General features: G+C 34.1%; 1 protein-coding gene across 2 annotated transcripts in view; it reads left to right on the top strand.

Moving 5' to 3' along the window:
* The window catches only part of LOC141562947 (CD302 antigen), a 180,514-nt gene that overhangs the window by 41,056 nt on the left and 120,645 nt on the right, over window positions 1-18,813 (top strand). For both annotated transcript variants that reach the window (XM_074303320.1, XM_074303318.1), the window contains exons 8-13: window positions 7,613-7,770; window positions 11,263-11,373; window positions 11,978-12,066; window positions 13,235-13,404; window positions 14,629-14,828; window positions 15,437-15,579. In XM_074303320.1, the coding sequence (XP_074159421.1) occupies window positions 7,613-7,770; window positions 11,263-11,373; window positions 11,978-12,066; window positions 13,235-13,404; window positions 14,629-14,828; window positions 15,437-15,579 (871 nt within the window). The remainder of the gene's footprint in view (window positions 1-7,612; window positions 7,771-11,262; window positions 11,374-11,977; window positions 12,067-13,234; window positions 13,405-14,628; window positions 14,829-15,436; window positions 15,580-18,813) is intronic.

Genomic DNA, 18,813 nt, shown 5'->3' on the forward strand with positions numbered 1-18,813 from the left:
GACAAAGGTGAGGAGAGAATGCTTTCTAGCTATGTGGGAATAGTCACAATTATGCGATCCTCAATGAGATTAGAAAGATAGGGTAAGGCCAAGTTATAAAAGGTTTTGTTTATCTTATAAGATAGTAGAGAGCCCTTGGAATGTATTCAATAGCAACAGTGACATAGCAAGGTCTTACACTTAATAAAATTACTTTGGCAGAAATATGGACCAGAGTAGAGAAAGTCTTGAGACAAGGAGACCAATTATGAGGATGGTGTAATAATGTAGCAAGAAGTGATGAGAGTATGAACTAAGGTGGTAGCTGTGGGAATAAAGGGATCAGAATTGAAAGTTGTTGAAGTGAAAATGTAAGATAAAATAAAAAAGATTTTTAAAATGTAAGATAAGAATGGTAACTGATTAGATATGTGTTATGAGAGTGAGGAATCAAGGGAGATGGTAAGAATATGAATCTGTGAGACAGGAAGAAAAGTAGTATCTTTAGTAAAAATAGAGAAATTAGGAAGAAGGACAGCTTTGATTCAAATATAACCACTTCAGTTTGGGACATGTTGAATTTGAGATGTCACTGAGACATCCAGCTTAAAATGTCCAAAAGGCAGTTGGAAAGAAAACCACAGATCAATGTGATTACTGAATAATAATGCAAAATTGCTAAATATAGAAGCATAAATAGAATATAGCCACTTATCAAAAAGAGTTCCCTATTATGACAAAGTAGAATTTACAAATAGATGGTATAAACCAAAAAAAAAAAAATGTTTAATATCATGCATTTTATCCTCAAGAAAAAAAAAGACTTCATAATGATATTATATACAGGAAAATTCCTTGATAAAATAAAGCATTATTTATATAGCTAAGCAATTTAAAAAAATTTCTCATTTGGATGGAGGAGCAGGAGGGGAGAAACTAAAACAAGTATATCTACTTTCTTTACTCCAACCTGATATAAATTTTGAAATATTGATAAAAATTATAAACCATATCAAATATCATTCATAATACTGTTATAAGTTATATCTAAAATTATATCATAGTATCATATACAATTGAAAAATGTTAAAAGCAGTCTTTTTTAAAAGAAAATGATAAATAGAATGCAGTACATAGCAAGCACATAGAATCTTAATTGATATAATTTTTAAAATCATAAAAGCAAAATATGGTGGGAAATCAAAGTAATTAAACATTAATAATGGAAAAATCAAAACATATTTGCAGACAGCATGATTATATAGCTAGAAAATCTAAGGCTATCTCAACAAAAAATTAATGGAGATAATAAATGAATGTATTAGTGAGATATAAGATAGAACTGCAAAAATTAACTGCATTTCTATATACCACTGTCAAGAATGAAGAGAAATTAGGAGAAGGAAAAGATAATTGTAAAAAATATATATATATATATCAAATATTTGGACATTAACTTATCAAGACATAGAAATGTTAAGACAAAAGAAAAGAGGAACCTCTACCCAGTTCTAATAGCTGCTAGGTCTCATATCCCAGATTCTTTGAGAAATCAAGAGTTCTAGGATATTCTGATTTTAGTCTTAGTATACCTATGATACTAACAACAATGATAACTGCATTTATATAGTGACAAAGTTTGTAGAATGTTTTGCAAATAATAATTTCATTTTATCCTAACAACCCTAGTATAAATGTGCTTTGATTATTGCCATTTTACAGATGGGGAAACTGAGGCAGTCAATAGTTAAGGAATATATATAATCACACAGCTCAGAAGTATTTAAAGCAAGATTTGACCTAAGTTATTCCTGACTACAAATCAAATGCTCTATCCATATCCACTGTGCCACTTAAATACTTAATTCCCCAGTTTGATTAAGAGGTATTTAATGGGGATAATCAAAATGGTGATTATAATAATCTTAGCTCAGTATTAAACATGCCTTTTTAGAGTAAGTTAAACTACCAGGAAATGAGCCATCTGCAGAATAATTATTTCAACACACAAATCAATCTCTAATATATTCTATATGATAAAAATGTAATCCTTGATTGTGAAGTCCGGGTTAGCTCCCTGTTAGTCTCGGAATCAGCCAGAGTCAGGATAAGCAAAAGTCCTTGGTCTTTAGACCAAGACTTAGAAGTGAAGAGGTTTGACAAAACTGCCACAAGTTCTGCACCGACTTCCCTTCTCCTCAAAAGTGACTCTGGCTCCACCCTCTAATCTCTCCTACAATTATCTGTACACACAGAATAGTGAGAAGGGCCATTTTTCCAAACATATGCTAAGCCTTAAGTGCTTGGTTGTCTGATTCCAGTGCACCTATTCAGAGTTTCAGCCCTTTACACTTGATGATAGTTCTAAATATATAAATCATGTAATTATTCCTATAAAGAAAATTGTAATGAATTATAATTGATTCTGAGATTCAAGAATGAGTGGACTTCTCAGCTCCTAACAGTGAGGAGAGTGTCAATTAAGCCTCTGCTACTTCTTCATTGTTGTTTAGGAAGAAGTTCCAGAGCACAGCCCAAAGGCTGCTGTCTTTATTTCTAAATATCAGGAAAGAGGATTATAAAGATCCTATTCTATCCAAGGCAGGTTTTAGAGAGAATTTTCCATCTCTGCTTAAATCTGTTAACTGAATTCCTTATCTGTTTCTTTCTTTAATTTATACAGTCCAAAGATAGGAACCCATATCCAATAGCAAAAGTCCCAAAATCCTGCCTTTTAATTTCAAGCAGGCAAGCAATATGTATTTATTGAATGCAATTACTGTGTGCCAGACACTGTGTTAAAGCTCTGAAGATAAAATACACATACAAAACAAAAAATAGTCCTTCCCCTTAAGGAGCTTACAGTTCACTAGGATTTGAGGTAGATGGGTGGGGAAGACAACAGATTTTAAAAAAACAGCTGAAAAGCAAAGAGAGATAGGAAAGAAGGAGAAGAAGGTATCCATGTGGATACATAGTAGCAAAGTCTGGAGACAGAAGTGCAGCTGGGAGGAGAATAAAAGATAGCCAATCTAGATCCATCTTCAAAATGGAGTTCTTGGATCAGAAACTCAACACCAGAGTAAGGAGTCTGTATGACAAAGAGATATTTCAGCATGGGAAGACAACTGAGTCATGGTGGCAAAGTTCAAAAACAGTTAAAAGTACAGCTACGAATCTTAAGTAAAATATTAGCAGAGAGATTACAGCAAGTTATCCCCAGGGTAATATACCACGAGCAAGTAGGATTTATAAAAGGAATACAGGGCTGGTTCAATATTAGGAAAACTATTAGCATAACTGACTATATCAATAATAAAACTAACAAAAATGATATGATTATCTCAATAAATGCAGAAAAAACATTTGACAAAATCCAACATCCATTTGTATTAAAAACACTTAGAGAGAATAGGAATAAATGGGGTATTCATTAACATGATCAGTAACATCTATGTAAAAGCATCATATGTAATAGGGATAAACCAGAACCATTTCCAATAAGATCAGGAGTAAAAAGGTTGCCCACTGTCACCATTACTATTCAGTATTGCATTAGAAATGTTAGCAAATTATCATTCTTTGCAGATAATATGATAGTATACTTAGAGAATCTTAGAGAGTCAACTAAAAAACTACCAGAAACAACTCACAACTTTAGCCAAGTTGCAGGATACAATACAAATCCACATAAATCATCAGCATTTTTATATATTACTAACAAAGTCCAGCAGCAAGAGATACAAAGAGAAATTCCATTTAAAATAACTATAGATAATATTAAAATATTTGGGAGTCTATCTGCAAAGGCAAACTCAAGAACTATATGAATACAATTACAAAATACTTTCCATACAAATAAAGTTAGATATAATCAATTGAAAAAATATCAAGTGCTCATGGGTAGGCCAAATTAATATAAATGACAGTACTATCTAAATTAATCTACTTTTTCAGTGCCATACCAATCAAACTCCCAAGAAATTATTTTACAGAGCTAAAAAAAATAACTAAAGTTTATCTAGAAGAATAAAAGGTTAAGAATTTCAAGAGGATGAATGGGAAAAAAAAAAAAAAAGGTGAACAAAGGTGGCCCAGCTGTACCAGATCTAAAACTATTATAAAACAGCAATCATCAAAACCATTTGGCTAAGAAATAGTTATCTGATCAGTGGAATAGGTTAGATTCACAGACACAACAGTCAATGACTATAGTAATCTAATATTTGACAAATTCAAAGACTCTAGCTTCTGGAACAAGAACTCACTATTTGACAAAAAATGGCTGGGAAAACTGGAAATCCGTTTGGCAGAAACTAGGCATTGACCTACACCTAACATCCTATACCAAAATAAGGTCTAAATGGGTTCATGATTAGACATACAGAGTAATACTATAAGCAAATTAGAAGAACTAGGGATAGTCTACCTCTCAGATCTGCGAGGAAGGAAGGAGTTTGTAGCCAAAGAAGAACTGGAATACTTTATGGAATATGAAATGAATAATTTTTATTATATTAAGTTAAAAAAAAGGTTTTGTACAAATAAAATCAAGACAGACAAGATTAAAAGGGAAGCAATAAACTGAGGAAAAATTTTTACATTCAAGAGTTCTGATAAAGGCCTCGTTTCTAAAACATAGAGAACTAACTCAAATTTATAAGAATTCAAGCCATTCTCCAATTGATAAGTGGTCAAAGAATATGAACAATGTTCAGGTGAACAAATTGAAACCACTTCTAATATGAAAAAGTGCTCTAAATCATTATTGATCAGAGAAATGCAAATTAAGACAACTCTGAAGTGCCACTACACATATCTCACATTGGCTAAGATGACAGGAAAAGATAATGACAAATTTTGGAGGGGATATGGGAAAACTGGGATACTAATACATTGTTGGTGGAGTTATAAACTGATTTGGAACTATGCCCCAAAGGCTATGTATATCCTTTGACCCAGCAGTGTCTTTATTGGACCTGTATCCCAAAGACAGCATAAAGAAGGGAAAAGGACCCATATGTGCAAAAATGTTTGTGGCAGCCCTTTTTGTATTGGCAAAAAACTGGAAACTGAGTGGATCAGTTAGAGAATGGCTGAATAAGTTATGATTTATGAATGTTATGGAATATTATTGTTCTATAAGAAATGATCAGCAAGATGATTTTAGATAGGCCTGGAGAGAATTACATGAACTGATGGTAAGTGAAGTGAGCAGAATGAAGAATTCATTGTACATGGCAACAGCAAGATTATACAATGATCAATTCTGATGGACGTGGTTTTATTTTCAATGATGAGATGATTGAGGCCATTTCCAATGGTCTTGTGATGAAGATAGTCATTGCATCCAGAGAGAGGACTATGGGAACTTGAATGTGAATCACAACATAACATTCTCACTCTTTTTGTTGTTGCTTGTTTGCATTTTGTTTTCTTTCTCATTTCTTTCCTTTTTGATCTGATTTTTCTTGTGCTGCATGATAATTACGTAAATATGTATAGAAGAATTGCACATATTTAGCCTTATTGGATTTTTTGCTGTCTAAAGGAAGAGAGGAAGAATAAATTTAGAACACAAGGTTTTATAAGGGTGAATGTTGAAAATTATCTATGCCTATATTTTGAAAATAAAAAGTCTTCATAATAATTTAAAAGAAAGTACAGCTGTAAAGGGAGTGAAGCAAGGCCAACCTGGGTTGTTTAAGGATGGCCAAAATGGAGTACTGCCATCACCTCCCCATCCTGCTGCAGGAACTCACCAATGGGATAAGGAGTACAGCATGGTGAAAGGATGTTCCAGGTATAAAAAAAGCAGCTGAATCATAGTAGTGAAATCTGGAGAAGCATATCTAGGGGAGATCAAACTAGGTTACATTCATGTACATGTTACATGCATCTCAGTTCCATCTCTTCAACTAAAATGCTATCTACCTATACTAGAAACTGCCCATCAAAGTAGTCAGTTTGGAACAAGGGGATTATGTTCCCCATTAAGTAAACAGAAAGCCACATTTTTTGTCCAGTTCATTTGTGGTCTCTGTCATTAGGAACTACATTTCTTCATCAGAAGGATCCTACCCTAGAAAACTTCCCCTTTAAGCCTGTGACCATTATGGAATCTACCCCTTTAGCTGAGGGTAAGAAGGGGAAAGCAGTTTATTGCTCATTCATATCCTTATCTTTGGATGTTAGAAAGTGTCAGTTGCTAATCATACCATTACCAAATGTAAAGAATAGTAGAGTCAAGTAAAGGTGTTTTATTTTTTCAAAGATTAAGGAAACCCATGCATATTTCTAGACATGAGAAAGGAACCTTAGGACCAAATTGAAGATGAGGAAGGAAGCTATAGAAGGAGTAAACTCTAAGAGAAAATGGAAGGGCTTTGTGAATGAGAGCATATGTAGAGTAGTGATCTTTTGAAGAAGGGCCCCCCTCTTCCACAGAAATTTGAACAGAAGAGATGACAGTGTTCAAGGAGGGAGAAAATCATAGGATCATAGATTTAAAGCCAGAAGGGGCATTAGATGTCATGTAGTCCAACTAATTGATTTTACAGATAAGGAAACTGTAGCCCATGACAGTGACCTGCCTACACTCACAGAGGTGGCAAAATGGGAGAGCGAGATTTTAAACCAAGTTTCTATGATTCCACAGAGTTTAGTGTGCTGCTATGGACCATGCTGTCATACTTAGTCTTTTTTCTATCTTAATTTCTCTTACATTGTAGTTCTCTTATTTCCTGTCTAAATCTGTGGCTCCTTTGAATTATATCATTTTATTAGATCATAGTTTTAGATAATGGTCTCATCAAGTTCCATCCCTTCACTTTCCAGAAAGGTTAAGTGACTTCTCATGCAAGTAGTTAAATATCAGCAAAAGTTAGAACCCAAGTGCTTTGAATCCCAGCACAGGGCCCTTATCCACTATACCTGGATAGGTATGTCATCCAATATGACTCATATTTATACAGCATTCAAAGTTCTGAAAAATACATATTGCATATATCATGTCAGTCGATCCTCACAAGAACTTCATACAAGTATTGTCTCAGTTTTTAGAAATCCACCAAACTAATGCTGAGATAAGTAGCCCAGAGTAACATAGTTATTCATCTGAGGAAGGATACAAATCCAAAATTTTTAGACTTGAAGTCTAACATCATGCCAATTATATTCTTATTCCAAGTAAACAGTGAAAGATCTAGTATGAAAGAACCTATGTCCCAAAGTTGTCCATTCTATTGTTTGATACATCTGATTTTCCCAAAACTACTAATATGTTTTTTCCCCAAACTACCCTGTATTCATTTTCAGTGTGTATTACATTTCTGGATGTACTACATCTAGAATATAAACTCCTTGCAGGCAGGAATTGTGATTTGCTTTTGCTTTGTAACTCTGTGCACTTAGCACTATATCTAATATTTAATTAATGCTTGTTGGTTGATTGAAACATAAATGAGAAAAAACAGAAAATCCTGATGACAACTTCAAGGAAGAAACTTTTTTTTAAAAAAGCATAACATTTTATTCACTGAAATGAACTAAGCTTAAATTTAAAGACATTTATTTTTTAAAAAAATTGATACTCATCCAAGAATTTACTAATCTGTGAACTCTCTTCTTTTAGAAACCAAAGAAGAAATATGGACAGGTCTTAAGAATAATGATACACCGGCTTTATTTAAGTGGTCAGATGGCACTGAAGTGACTCTTACTTACTGGGACCAAAATCAGCCTGATATTCCCTACAATAAAACTCCTAACTGTGTTTGCTATTCAGGAAAGGTAGGAAAGCATCTGTGGTTTGTGTATCATATTATTGTATTATCTGACTTCAATAATATTTTTTAAATTAACGGAAGCCTCAGTTTGTTTGTAAATAAATTGGGGAAGAAAGAAAAGAATCAGCATCCAATAGATGAGTTCTCCTTTTCTCAGCAATAAGTTTGTTGTTGTCCAGTCATTTCAATCATGTCTGAGTGTTCTTGACCTCATTTAGTAAAGGTGATTACAAAGTTAGATGTCTCTTCCCTCTCTACCTAAATATTTTGTATTTAATTATCTTATATTTATTTGCATTTATTCTCTATATTTATTCTTTATGTATATATTATATGTGTGTGTGTATATGTGTGTATGCTTTCCTTCCTCCATCCTACCCTATTTACCCCCAATTAGAATGAGATTCCTTGAAAATAGGGAAGATTTTATTCTTTGTATTTGTATCCCTAGTGCCTAGAACAGTGGCACATAGATGCTCTTTGGCTTCTCACATGGTACATACTTTGAGAGAAGGGATAGTCTCAGCTCACTCTGTCTTCCAATTACTGAGCACAATGCCTCTCAGAGTCAATAAAGATTTGCTAATAATGATGACAACAGATAATATGTGTCCTATCAGACAATACATTTTCCCTTCCTTATAAAGGGGGTTTACCACAGTCATCACCTGTAGAACCAGTTTATATGCTATTTGGTTTAAGATCTTGAAAATGAATTTAAGCTTCTGCACTGATTGTGGGGTTAGTGGCAATGAGTTCAAATTCCAATTTTAGCAATTACTATTTTTGTCATGTTGAGAAAACCACTTAATCTTTCTGTATCTCAGTTTTTTTATCTGCATAATGTGTCACTGAGGTTTCCTTGCTCTAGATTTATCCTAGATATGATCCTGCTACAGAGATTCCAATATAATTTTCTTTTAGTTAACTCAACATGCATTTGTTAAGTATTTTCTATGTTCTAGACATTATGCTAAATACTTTTTGAATTATTCTGGTATTTAGAACATGATTATAGCATAAATACTAGCTATATATAAAACTTCATTCAAGAAAGCTGTGGTAGCCATGAAAACTCAAAAAAATATTTTTAAGTCATTATGACAATATTAAATTCTGAATGTACCAAGAATTTAAAACAGAGGGTAGTTGCTAATAGGAGTAGATTAAAGATAATCTGGTCACACTATGTGCATAGTTAATTTTGGGAGGAGAGGACTTCTTTTTGTAGATGTTATCCTTACCCTTGAACTTCTTCCATACCTATCTTCCTCTGTCCTTTTAACATTTTATCACATTCCTTTCCAACTTAGCTCTCTTCTCATTCTTTCTATATTCTGACAATCAATGAAACCCAGGTGTTTGTTTTTTTCTTCAAGCCTATTGCATCTTTAAGCATCCTTTTGTAGATTTACTGTTCCTTTTCTTAGGCCAAGATCAAGAAAAATAGTCAGCATAATCCTAGCTCCCCATTGCCATGAATCACTTTAAATTCCATCTCATCCTGGCCAGATCTTTATTTTTACCTGTGGACCTCTAAATCAATCTCCTCTCCAGTGATTCCAGTAACCTTACTTACTATTTGTTTCTCTACCCTAAATTATTTTCTGATCATCTCCTCACCTCCCAGTTCCTCATTCTTAATCCCCTCTTTTTATTCCAACTCAACCACACACAAATAGCTGTACATTAGATACCTTTCATTACCACAGTTGGAATTAATTTGGGCTCTCTATATGAATCATGGAGGGTTTTTTTTTTATTACAATTAGGAAACTTGATCAGTTTTTGCCACCCATTTCGGTTCCTCCATTTGGCAGCTAAAACCTCTTGAACTGAGTAACTCAGCATCCACACCAGAAAGAGGAAGTAAAAAAAACCCATGCAAAAGATTATAAGTTCAAAGGAGATTTATTAAAAGATAATCTTTACCAGCTGGTTAAAGAGAAGAGGAGCCTGCCCATTACAGTGCTCCAAATCTGTGTATTGATTGATGGAATGATGTGGTAGATCCTTCAGAAATGTCTTCTAAGCTTGCCCTTTTGTACAGGAAAAATTCTACCTTTGGTGTGTGTTATAAATGTTCCTTCCAATCTGTGGGGTTCCAAGACAGTGATTTATATTAGAACAAGTTTTTTGATTCTCTCTGTTTTTCAAATCTATGCTTTGAGTGGGGTAATTAGTTACATGGTATGTGATTATGGAATTGTGACATTTCCTCATTTACTTCAGGTATTTGTGGTTAGCTAACAAAGGAATTATAGAAGATCTTGTCCACAGTGCCAATGCTACAAGCCTAATGGACACTTCTTTATGGAATTATAATTGGAGAAATAGGGGGAGAAATTGGCTGGTTTCATGGATAAAAGGAAAGTGCATAGGTATACAGGATAGTAGCCAATTCAAAATTATTTTGTCATGACCTTGGATTAATCTTTAAAGTGAGGATCAAAGACCTCCTTAGGAGGTACTTTTTCATATTTTTTCCTTTCAGAATTTTACACATGAACTCTGAAACTAAGGAGGGAATAAACTTTCAAAACTTTCCCTAAGAGAAATAAAAGTCTTAATTTTTAATATTATAGCTTTGAATTAATATATATTCATATAGGTAATTCTTTAGCAAGCAGTATCAATTTGTTACTATTCCCCAAAGAAAGGATTGCACTTGTAACTAAAAAAATTCTAAGAAATAAATAGATCCTTATACATAATCAGAAGTCTCATCTGTGAGAATCCCTAATTATGATTCTAAGAAGAATAAATTCTTTCAGACTTTTTTTTAAGGCAACAAGATAGATAATGAGAGCTCAAATACATAGTGCCTTAAGGTTTATGAAATACTTTTCTACTGTATCATTTTGAGATCATAGAAACCTAAACTATGAGTTTAAAGGGACCATAATGGTCATCAAGTCTAATACCCTCATTTGACAAATAGAAAAAATGGGCACAAAGAAGCTATTTGACATGTCTAGAGTCACATGGCCACAGTCGAAGGCAGGATTTGAACATAATTTTCCTTAACCATGTTTCAGAAATCTATTCACTGGTAGAGTTAGTGCTTCTACTTATATGAATTCTAGGTAGTAAATATATTCTCATTTACAAATGAGGAAATAGGTACCCACAAAAGGCTCAAGGTCCATAACTTTGTGAGTGAATTTTAACCATATTCACTGACATGTAAAAAGATTACCTAATATTCTATTCTCTTTGACACAGTTTTTTCTCTCTGTTTCTGTCTCAACTGATAATGTAGTCAATTAAGAATGATGATAAAGCTCATGGGAAGATTAAATTAGTGTCCCCTAGGACCCTGATGTGATTCTGACAGTCTAGCTAGACCAATGTCCCTGGAGGACAATTGAGAGCTTCTCTAGAGGATTCTTGTCTTTATTGTTTGAAGATTAGAATAACTTAGGGTTCAGTTTTAAAGTTTTATTTAAAAAATCCTTTTTTTCCTAAGCAACTTTACTACTTGTTTTTACCACAGTTAGGTCACTGGAAAGTCCAATCCTGTGAAAAGAAACTCAAGTATGTATGCAAGAAAACTGGAAAGACAGTCAACGAAACAAAATTGGATAAGGCCTGTCCTCAAGAAGAGGTATATTGAAATCCCTAAGCCAACATGGAGCCCGTCTTAGCCAGAAATGGTGAGGGGAGAATGAGGTTTAGGAGAAAATATTGTTTCTAGACAGGAGTTCTTAACCTGAGGGTCTATGAATTTGTTTGTTAAGTATTTTGTTAACTGTTTTTCAATAATTGATTTCCTTTGAAATCATATGTTTTTCATTTTATGCATTTAAAAACATTAGTATCAGAAAAGATCTATAGTCTTCACTGGGATTCCCAAAGTGGTTCAGAAAAGTTAAGAACCCTTGTACTAGACCAAGCCAAAAGTTTGTAACAGATAGAACTAAATTTTCCTTTGGAGAGTTATATATTCGGATGTTAATATACTCAAGAAGTCATCCAGAATATACGTATGACTGCTACTTCATGTACTGCTGCACTCTGAGGTTAATTTAGTCATATAAATTTTATCCTTCCTCTTTCTAGAATTTGGTGTCTCCTATCCTCAGCATATCATCCACCCTCCAATTAAATTGAGTTTAGGATTTTGTGTTTAATGCTTCAATACTTTGCTTAAGTCAGAGAGATGTTGCCTATCTTAGAAGACTATGTAATAATAACCTGTTCTAATTTAGGGCTGGGAGAGGCATGGAGAAGCTTGTTATAAGATATATAAAGATGAGGTTCCCTTTGGAACTCACTGCAATCTCACAATAACTAACAGGTATGATAACCATCAGGTAAGATGGACATTCATAGAAACATAGACCTGAAGTCAGAAGAGACTCCAGAGGCAATCTAATCCAACATCCTCATTTTACAAGTGAAAACTAAAGCCCAGAGAAACTTAAATGACTTGTCCAAGATCATACACATCTTAAGTATTAGTGGCAAAATTTGAACCCAAGTCCTCTAAATTCAGAAGCTGACTGCTTAATATAAAAAGTTTTTCGGGGTTTTTCCCTAATCTTATGTCGTCATCATGTGATTTCTTCCTCTGCAACATCTCACATCCTCCTTCTCCTCCTTATTATGATGGCCACAAACTCATTCAGATACTCTTTAGTTCTCATTTGGATTATTCATGTTGTCTCCTAATTGGTCTCCCTGCCTTCCCCCCTAGAGAAGATCAAAAAAGGCATTCTCTGCATAGGGACTAATATGATTTCCCTAAAGTGCATGTCTGGCGTCACTTGCCTCTCAACAAATTCTCCACATCTGCCTAGTACTTCCAGGGTAAAGAAACAAACTCCTCTGGATAGGCAGTTAAAGCCCTTCATTTCCTGACTTTGTTAGCCTTTAATCCCTTTCAGAAATTCTTCAGTCTAGCCAAAATGGTCTTCTTACTGTTCCTTACACATGACACACCATCTCCTGTATCCTTGCCTTGACACAGGTAGATCCTTAGGCTCAAAATGCTGTCCCTCCTTACCTCTTTCTCAGTCCGTCCTGGGTCCTTTAGAGCTCCTCTCAAGTGCTATCTTGTACATGAGGGATTTTGTAAAGTCTTCACTTGCTATTCCATATTCATTTAATAAATACAAATGTGTATATGTGTGCATATATACAATGTATATGTATACACATACATAGGTACTTGTCTCTTGATACAAGTTCTCATTTTTGTACTGGTGCCTAGTAGAATGCTTGGCAAATAGTAGGCACTTCATAAATGCTCAGTGATTGATTCTTTGAAGGAGGGCAATCACGGTTAAGTGACTTGCTCAAGATCACACAGATTTGAACTCATGTTCTTCTCACTTCGAGAGGTTCTAGCCACTGAGTCACCTAGTAGCTTCCTCTTTCTTAAGAAGAATGCTAGTCTCTTTCATCTGTATAGTAATTTGATATTGTAAAATAACATGAATTATCATTTGAAACTTATTTTACAGATTTGAGCAAGAATTCTTAAACAGCATGATTAAAAAGTACAGTAAAGGTGGAGGAAAATCCTTTTGGACTGGCTTGAGAGATGAAGATTCACAAGGGGAGTATAAATGGGCAAGTGTAGATGGGAGAAGACCAGTTATAACCTTTGCAAACTGGAATTCTCTTGAGCCAGGTAAGCACCTCTGCTTTGAAAGAAAGAACAAGTAGAATATTCTACTTCTTAAATTGATTGTACTGAAGAGAAAATGAGATAATATTTTTAAAGGACCCTGTAAACTTAAATTGTTATATAAGTACACTAAAGAAAATTTTCTAGTTCCAGATCTGGAGAGTCATATGTTCCCATGAAAATGATTTAGAAACAAATCCCAAGAATCTTTTCCCACTCAAATCCAGTAATTACTAGAATTCTAAATCTGAAATCAAAGGATCAGTGTTCAAAACCAAGTTCTGCTAAGTTCAAACTCAAGATCTATGATCTTAAGGAAGTCACCTAGCTTCCTTAAAAAGCAATTGGCAAGCATTTATTGAGTTCCTATTATATACTATGTCTATACAAGGTGCTGAAGATGTAAAAACAAAGAATGCTTGGACTGAATGATCTCATTAAGTTCTCTTCCCCCTTTTATCTTATATTGTGTGATATTTTGGAAAATCAGTCTGATCCAAAGCCATGGGATAGCATTCCATGGCAGCTAGAAATAAATTTCCAGGCTTTAATCACTAGACATCTGAGCAAGTGGCTGCTGCTACCATTAGCCCTTAAGTCCTAGAAAGGAGGGAAGTATAAGTAACAGAGGACCCCTCCTTGCCCTAGCTCAGATTTCACTTCTCATCAGCAGTCCCTGATCTTAGGACTTGGGAAAAATCAGAATATGCTCATGCTCACTGATTGGGAAGCCCTGTTATATCCTTAAATATAATAGTTGTAAATATAATCCTATGGTGTATTTATTTGGTGGCATCTAAGAAAGAAAGGAAACTTTTACATCTTAGTTTCAATTTTCCATGATTCTACTTGCTTCCTTTTTCAGATTTTGAGCCTTTACTTGCCCTTCTTTTTACCAGTAATTTCCATGCAACGCTGCCAGAATAACTTTGCTTTAAAAAATAAAAAAAATAAAAACAAACCTCAGATCATATCACCAAAAGTCCCCAATTAAGTATTAATTTATTTTGAAGTCTGAATCTTGCTGCTTGGATCAGTCTAAGTGCTTAAGTTAACTGAGATCTCTTAGTCATTTTATGATTCATGTCCTTATTCCTTTCACTTTCTCCTTCATACTTTTTTTTTCTTACTCTTTCCCTTTGAAAAAGAATAGAAACACTAGAAATTTGGGAGTATTGTTTTGTTTTAAAAAAATAAAAGCTAACCTTTTCATTCACTGATTTTTAGCTTCACCTGGTGGATGTGTGGTTCTTGCAAGTGGAAAATCACTTGGTAAATGGGAGGTCAAGGATTGTAGAAGCTTCAAAGCACTTTCTATTTGCAAGAAAAGAATTGGGCCTTCAGAGCATGAAGAAGCAATTCCTAAACCTGATGATCCCTGTCCCAGTGGATGGCACAGTTTACCAACAGGGCTTTCCTGTCATAAGGTAAAACAACATTCTTAATTAAATTAACCCTTTAACATTATTACCTGGTGACTTACCTTTTTCTATGGACAGCTCTGCAGCACAGTGGATAGAGTGCTTGACCTGGAATCTGGAAGACTTATTTTCTTGAGTTCAAATATGGTCTTAAATACTTACAGTGTCACCTTGGGCACAGTACCTTATTTTTACCTTATTTTCCTCATCTGTAAAATAAGCTGGAGAAGGGAATGGCAAGCCACTCTAATATGTTTGCCAAGAAAATCCTAAGTAGAGTCATGAAGAATTCTGCATGACTGAAGAATATCAACGATCTCTTCTTATTTTCATTGTTCATATTTGTATGATGACCATGTCACCTGCTATCTTATAGATAATTCATAACTCAGTTACTCAGTGTAATCATTTTTAAAATCTTTTTTTTTTTGAAAATTAGATCCTTCTGTACTTTAAAATATGGAGTACTTATTATCAGATTCTTGGTTTGTGTGATTTTCCCAAACCTAAAAAGCAAATAAAATGACCACATATTTTAGTACAGCTAGCATTAAAAGTTCTATGAATAATTTTATTTTTATAAAAAATGAAATAAATTATTTTTCTTTTTAAAGCTATTTCACAAAGAAAGAATTGCAAGAAAAAGAACTTGGGAAGAGGCTGAAAGATTCTGCCAAGCACTTGGAGCACATCTTCCAAGTTTTAACCATATGGATGAGATGAAGGAATTTCTTAGTTTTCTAAAGAGCCAAGTGAGGTAATGACTCTAAGAGAAGATTGTAATAAGTAAATATAACAGTGATGTCCTTTATGCATTTGTGTTTTGTATCTTCTGGGAGAGTGAGCATTTATTAAGTGTCTATCAGATAATAATAGCTAGCCTTTAGATAGCACTTTAAAGTTATATTTAAAAAACTGTAGAGCTAGAGAAAATACAAAATGGATGAGATAGGGCACCAGCCCTAAAGGAAATTACAGGCTTAGAGAAACAAAAATAATGATGATAATCATAATAATGATTCCCAATTCTGGAGTATAAAGCATTGTTCTCATAGTAATATAATTAGGTAGATATTTTTTTTTAAATCTATAGTAGCAGAATGGAACAGATATCCTAAGCGGAGTATAAAAAGGGGTATGGGCATTCAGAGGAAGTGCAGACCACTAGGACAAAGAGAGCAGTAACATTTAGTTGAGCCTTTATGGAATGAGAGAGAAAATTTGAATAGGGAGAAATGGAATGGAGGGAAATTCGGGTTAGGAGGATGTGATCAGGGCTATAATTTAGAAATGGAATTTTTGGCAGCAATGTGTAGAATGAAATGGAGTAAAAAGAATCTAGAAGAGAGGATATCAGTGTGGCTACTGCAATATTTACAGATTCAAAAAAGATGGCTTATAGTAGGAGTTGCAAGAATATAAAAGAAAAATTGAGGAAACAGAACAAGAAAGACTTGGTGACCTTTGGAAAGTGGAAAATAAAGGAGAGGAATGAGGTTTTATATCTGGGTAGTGAGGGGAATTGATGGTATCTTAGACAAACTAGGGAAATGAAGCAGGAAGAACTTGTTTGATGTAAGAAAATGATTGCCACTGTCCTAGTGGGTTGTAGGAAATGTAATTAGTCAACAAGTATTTATTATGCCAGGTACTGTGATAAGCACTGGAGAGACAAAAGGAAAAATTGTCCATGCCCTCAAGAAGCTCACAATCTAATAGGGAAGAAAACATGCTAATATATGTGTGTGGGGGGGGGTTATGTGTGTGTATTTTTACACACACACACACACACACACACACACACACACACACGTCTATATATGCCCATGTATGTATGTTGGACAAGATGGAGACAGAATAAATGGAAGGTAATCTTAAGTGGGAGGAGGGGCACTACTAGTGAGGGAGAATCAAGACAGGTTTCTTACAGAGAGTCTTGAAGGAAATCATGTAGGTTGAAGTGAAAAGGAAGATAATTCTAGACATGAGGGCCATCCAGTAGTAATGAAAAAGGAAAGAGGAGAAGTATTATCTGTATAAGGAACAAAAAGAATAACAGTGTTAAACGTTCACAGAATATGTGAAGGAATTAAGTTTTAAGACTAGACAGGTACAAAGTAGACAAGGGCTCTTAAAAAGCTAGAAGATTTTATATTTGATCCTGTAGATAATAGGGAGCTACTGGAGATTATATTGGAGGCTGTGGGGATGGACACCAATTCACAATCACTGGGTATGTGGTTTGTTTTAAGGTTTTTGCTATTATAAAGTGTTTAGGTCTTTTTTTCTTTCTTGGGATATTTATAAGATAATGTCCTAGTAATGGAATTACTGAAATATGATCTCCCAAAGTAGGATATACAGTTAACTATAACTAGATCAGTGATTTAACTATTTAAAAATAATAATAAAGAAATGATATCTGTAAGCTATTAGAAGGGAGATTTTCATCAACTAAATTGTGGAATTTATTGGAGAAAGATGAAGGAGTAAAAGGATTTTTGCACAATATCATCACGGACAAATAATGGAATAAATATTCAAAGTGAGAATAAATTTTTGCATATATCTCTTAGCATTTAACAAAGTGGAACCAAATAAATTAGTAGATAATGAAGGAAAAAAATGTTTGATTTCAGTTTTATTCCAAGTCTATCTGAAATTTCACTATTGAGATCAGTTTTGTGACTATTTTGTATTGCTCTCCAAAACATGTCTTCCTCCCAGTCTATCATTGCCACGAGTGATAGATGTTTTAGGATGCCCTTCCCACCTTCCTGTAGTCCAATAATGAATTTTGTCTTCTCTTTTGCAATTGTCTTAATTTACATTTTACAAGTTATAGGGAATTTAAATACTTTTAATTGTAGTTATTAACGACTTTCATTTTCTCATTTGAAAATGCCTTTTCTTTTGCTTCCTTGGAAAGTGTTAGAGCTTTCTCAGTTCCTTGTGGATTGTAGGTAATATGTTTTATCTCATCAATTTACTGTATATATCTTTTTTCATTTTTTAAAATTTGAGGTCCATTGCTTTTTTGTTATTACTTTAGGTTTTCCTTATCTCTTCCTTGTACTACTCCAGTACTCTCCTACTTGATCATCCTGCCCGCACCTTTCCTCCTCCCTCCCCTCCCACTCTTCCCCCCAGTCTCCCTACTCCATTCTTTTCTTTTTAGAATTGTAGATTTTCCTGAAAGGCAGTTTTAATCTTAAGCTGCCTGGTAGTAGAGTGGATGGTGTTTTGGACCCAAATTCAGTTCCTATCTTGGATATAGCTATGTAACCTTTCCCTCTCTCATATCTGTAAAATGAAAATAGTAGTAGTATAAACCTCACAGGATAAAGTACTTGACAGACTTTAAAGCACTCTTTAAATGCTAGGGGTTTTTTTTTTAATTTTAATGTTTATTTTAATAAGCTAATATTGCCTTGTCAGTTCTCTACTCAGTAATTCTTAGGTATCCCTATTTTAGAATCAAATAGAAACAACTCTTGTTAAAACTCTTTACAAGCTGGCTACAAGCTGCTTTTCCAAATGTCAACAAGAATTTATTAAGCCCCTGCCATGTGCTAGCTAATTTTCTGGACATTGGGAATATAAAAACAATGAAACAATTCCTTCTCTGATACATCCAAACTAGCTTTCTTGTCATCTCTCATACATGACACTCCCATCTCTGAGCCTTTGCACAGATTGCCTTCAGTGCTTTGAATGCACTTTGTTATCATCTTTACTTCTTAGAATCCCCAGTTTCTTTTGAGATTCAGTATCAGTTGCTAAATCCAATTGTACATAACCTCCCCAGCTGCTAATGCTTTCCTCAATAAATTGCCTTATCTGCTTTGCATATAGCATATATATATCAATGTTTATACAGGTTGTCTTCTTGGTACATCTTAAGCTCCTCGAGACAGGGAATAATTCACTTTTGCTTTTGTAAACCCAGGTTATAACATAGTAACTGCCATATAGTAGGTGCTTAATTAAT

This window comes from Sminthopsis crassicaudata, chromosome 3 (genome assembly GCF_048593235.1).
Source record: "Sminthopsis crassicaudata isolate SCR6 chromosome 3, ASM4859323v1, whole genome shotgun sequence".
NCBI classification, from domain to species: domain Eukaryota; kingdom Metazoa; phylum Chordata; class Mammalia; order Dasyuromorphia; family Dasyuridae; genus Sminthopsis; species Sminthopsis crassicaudata.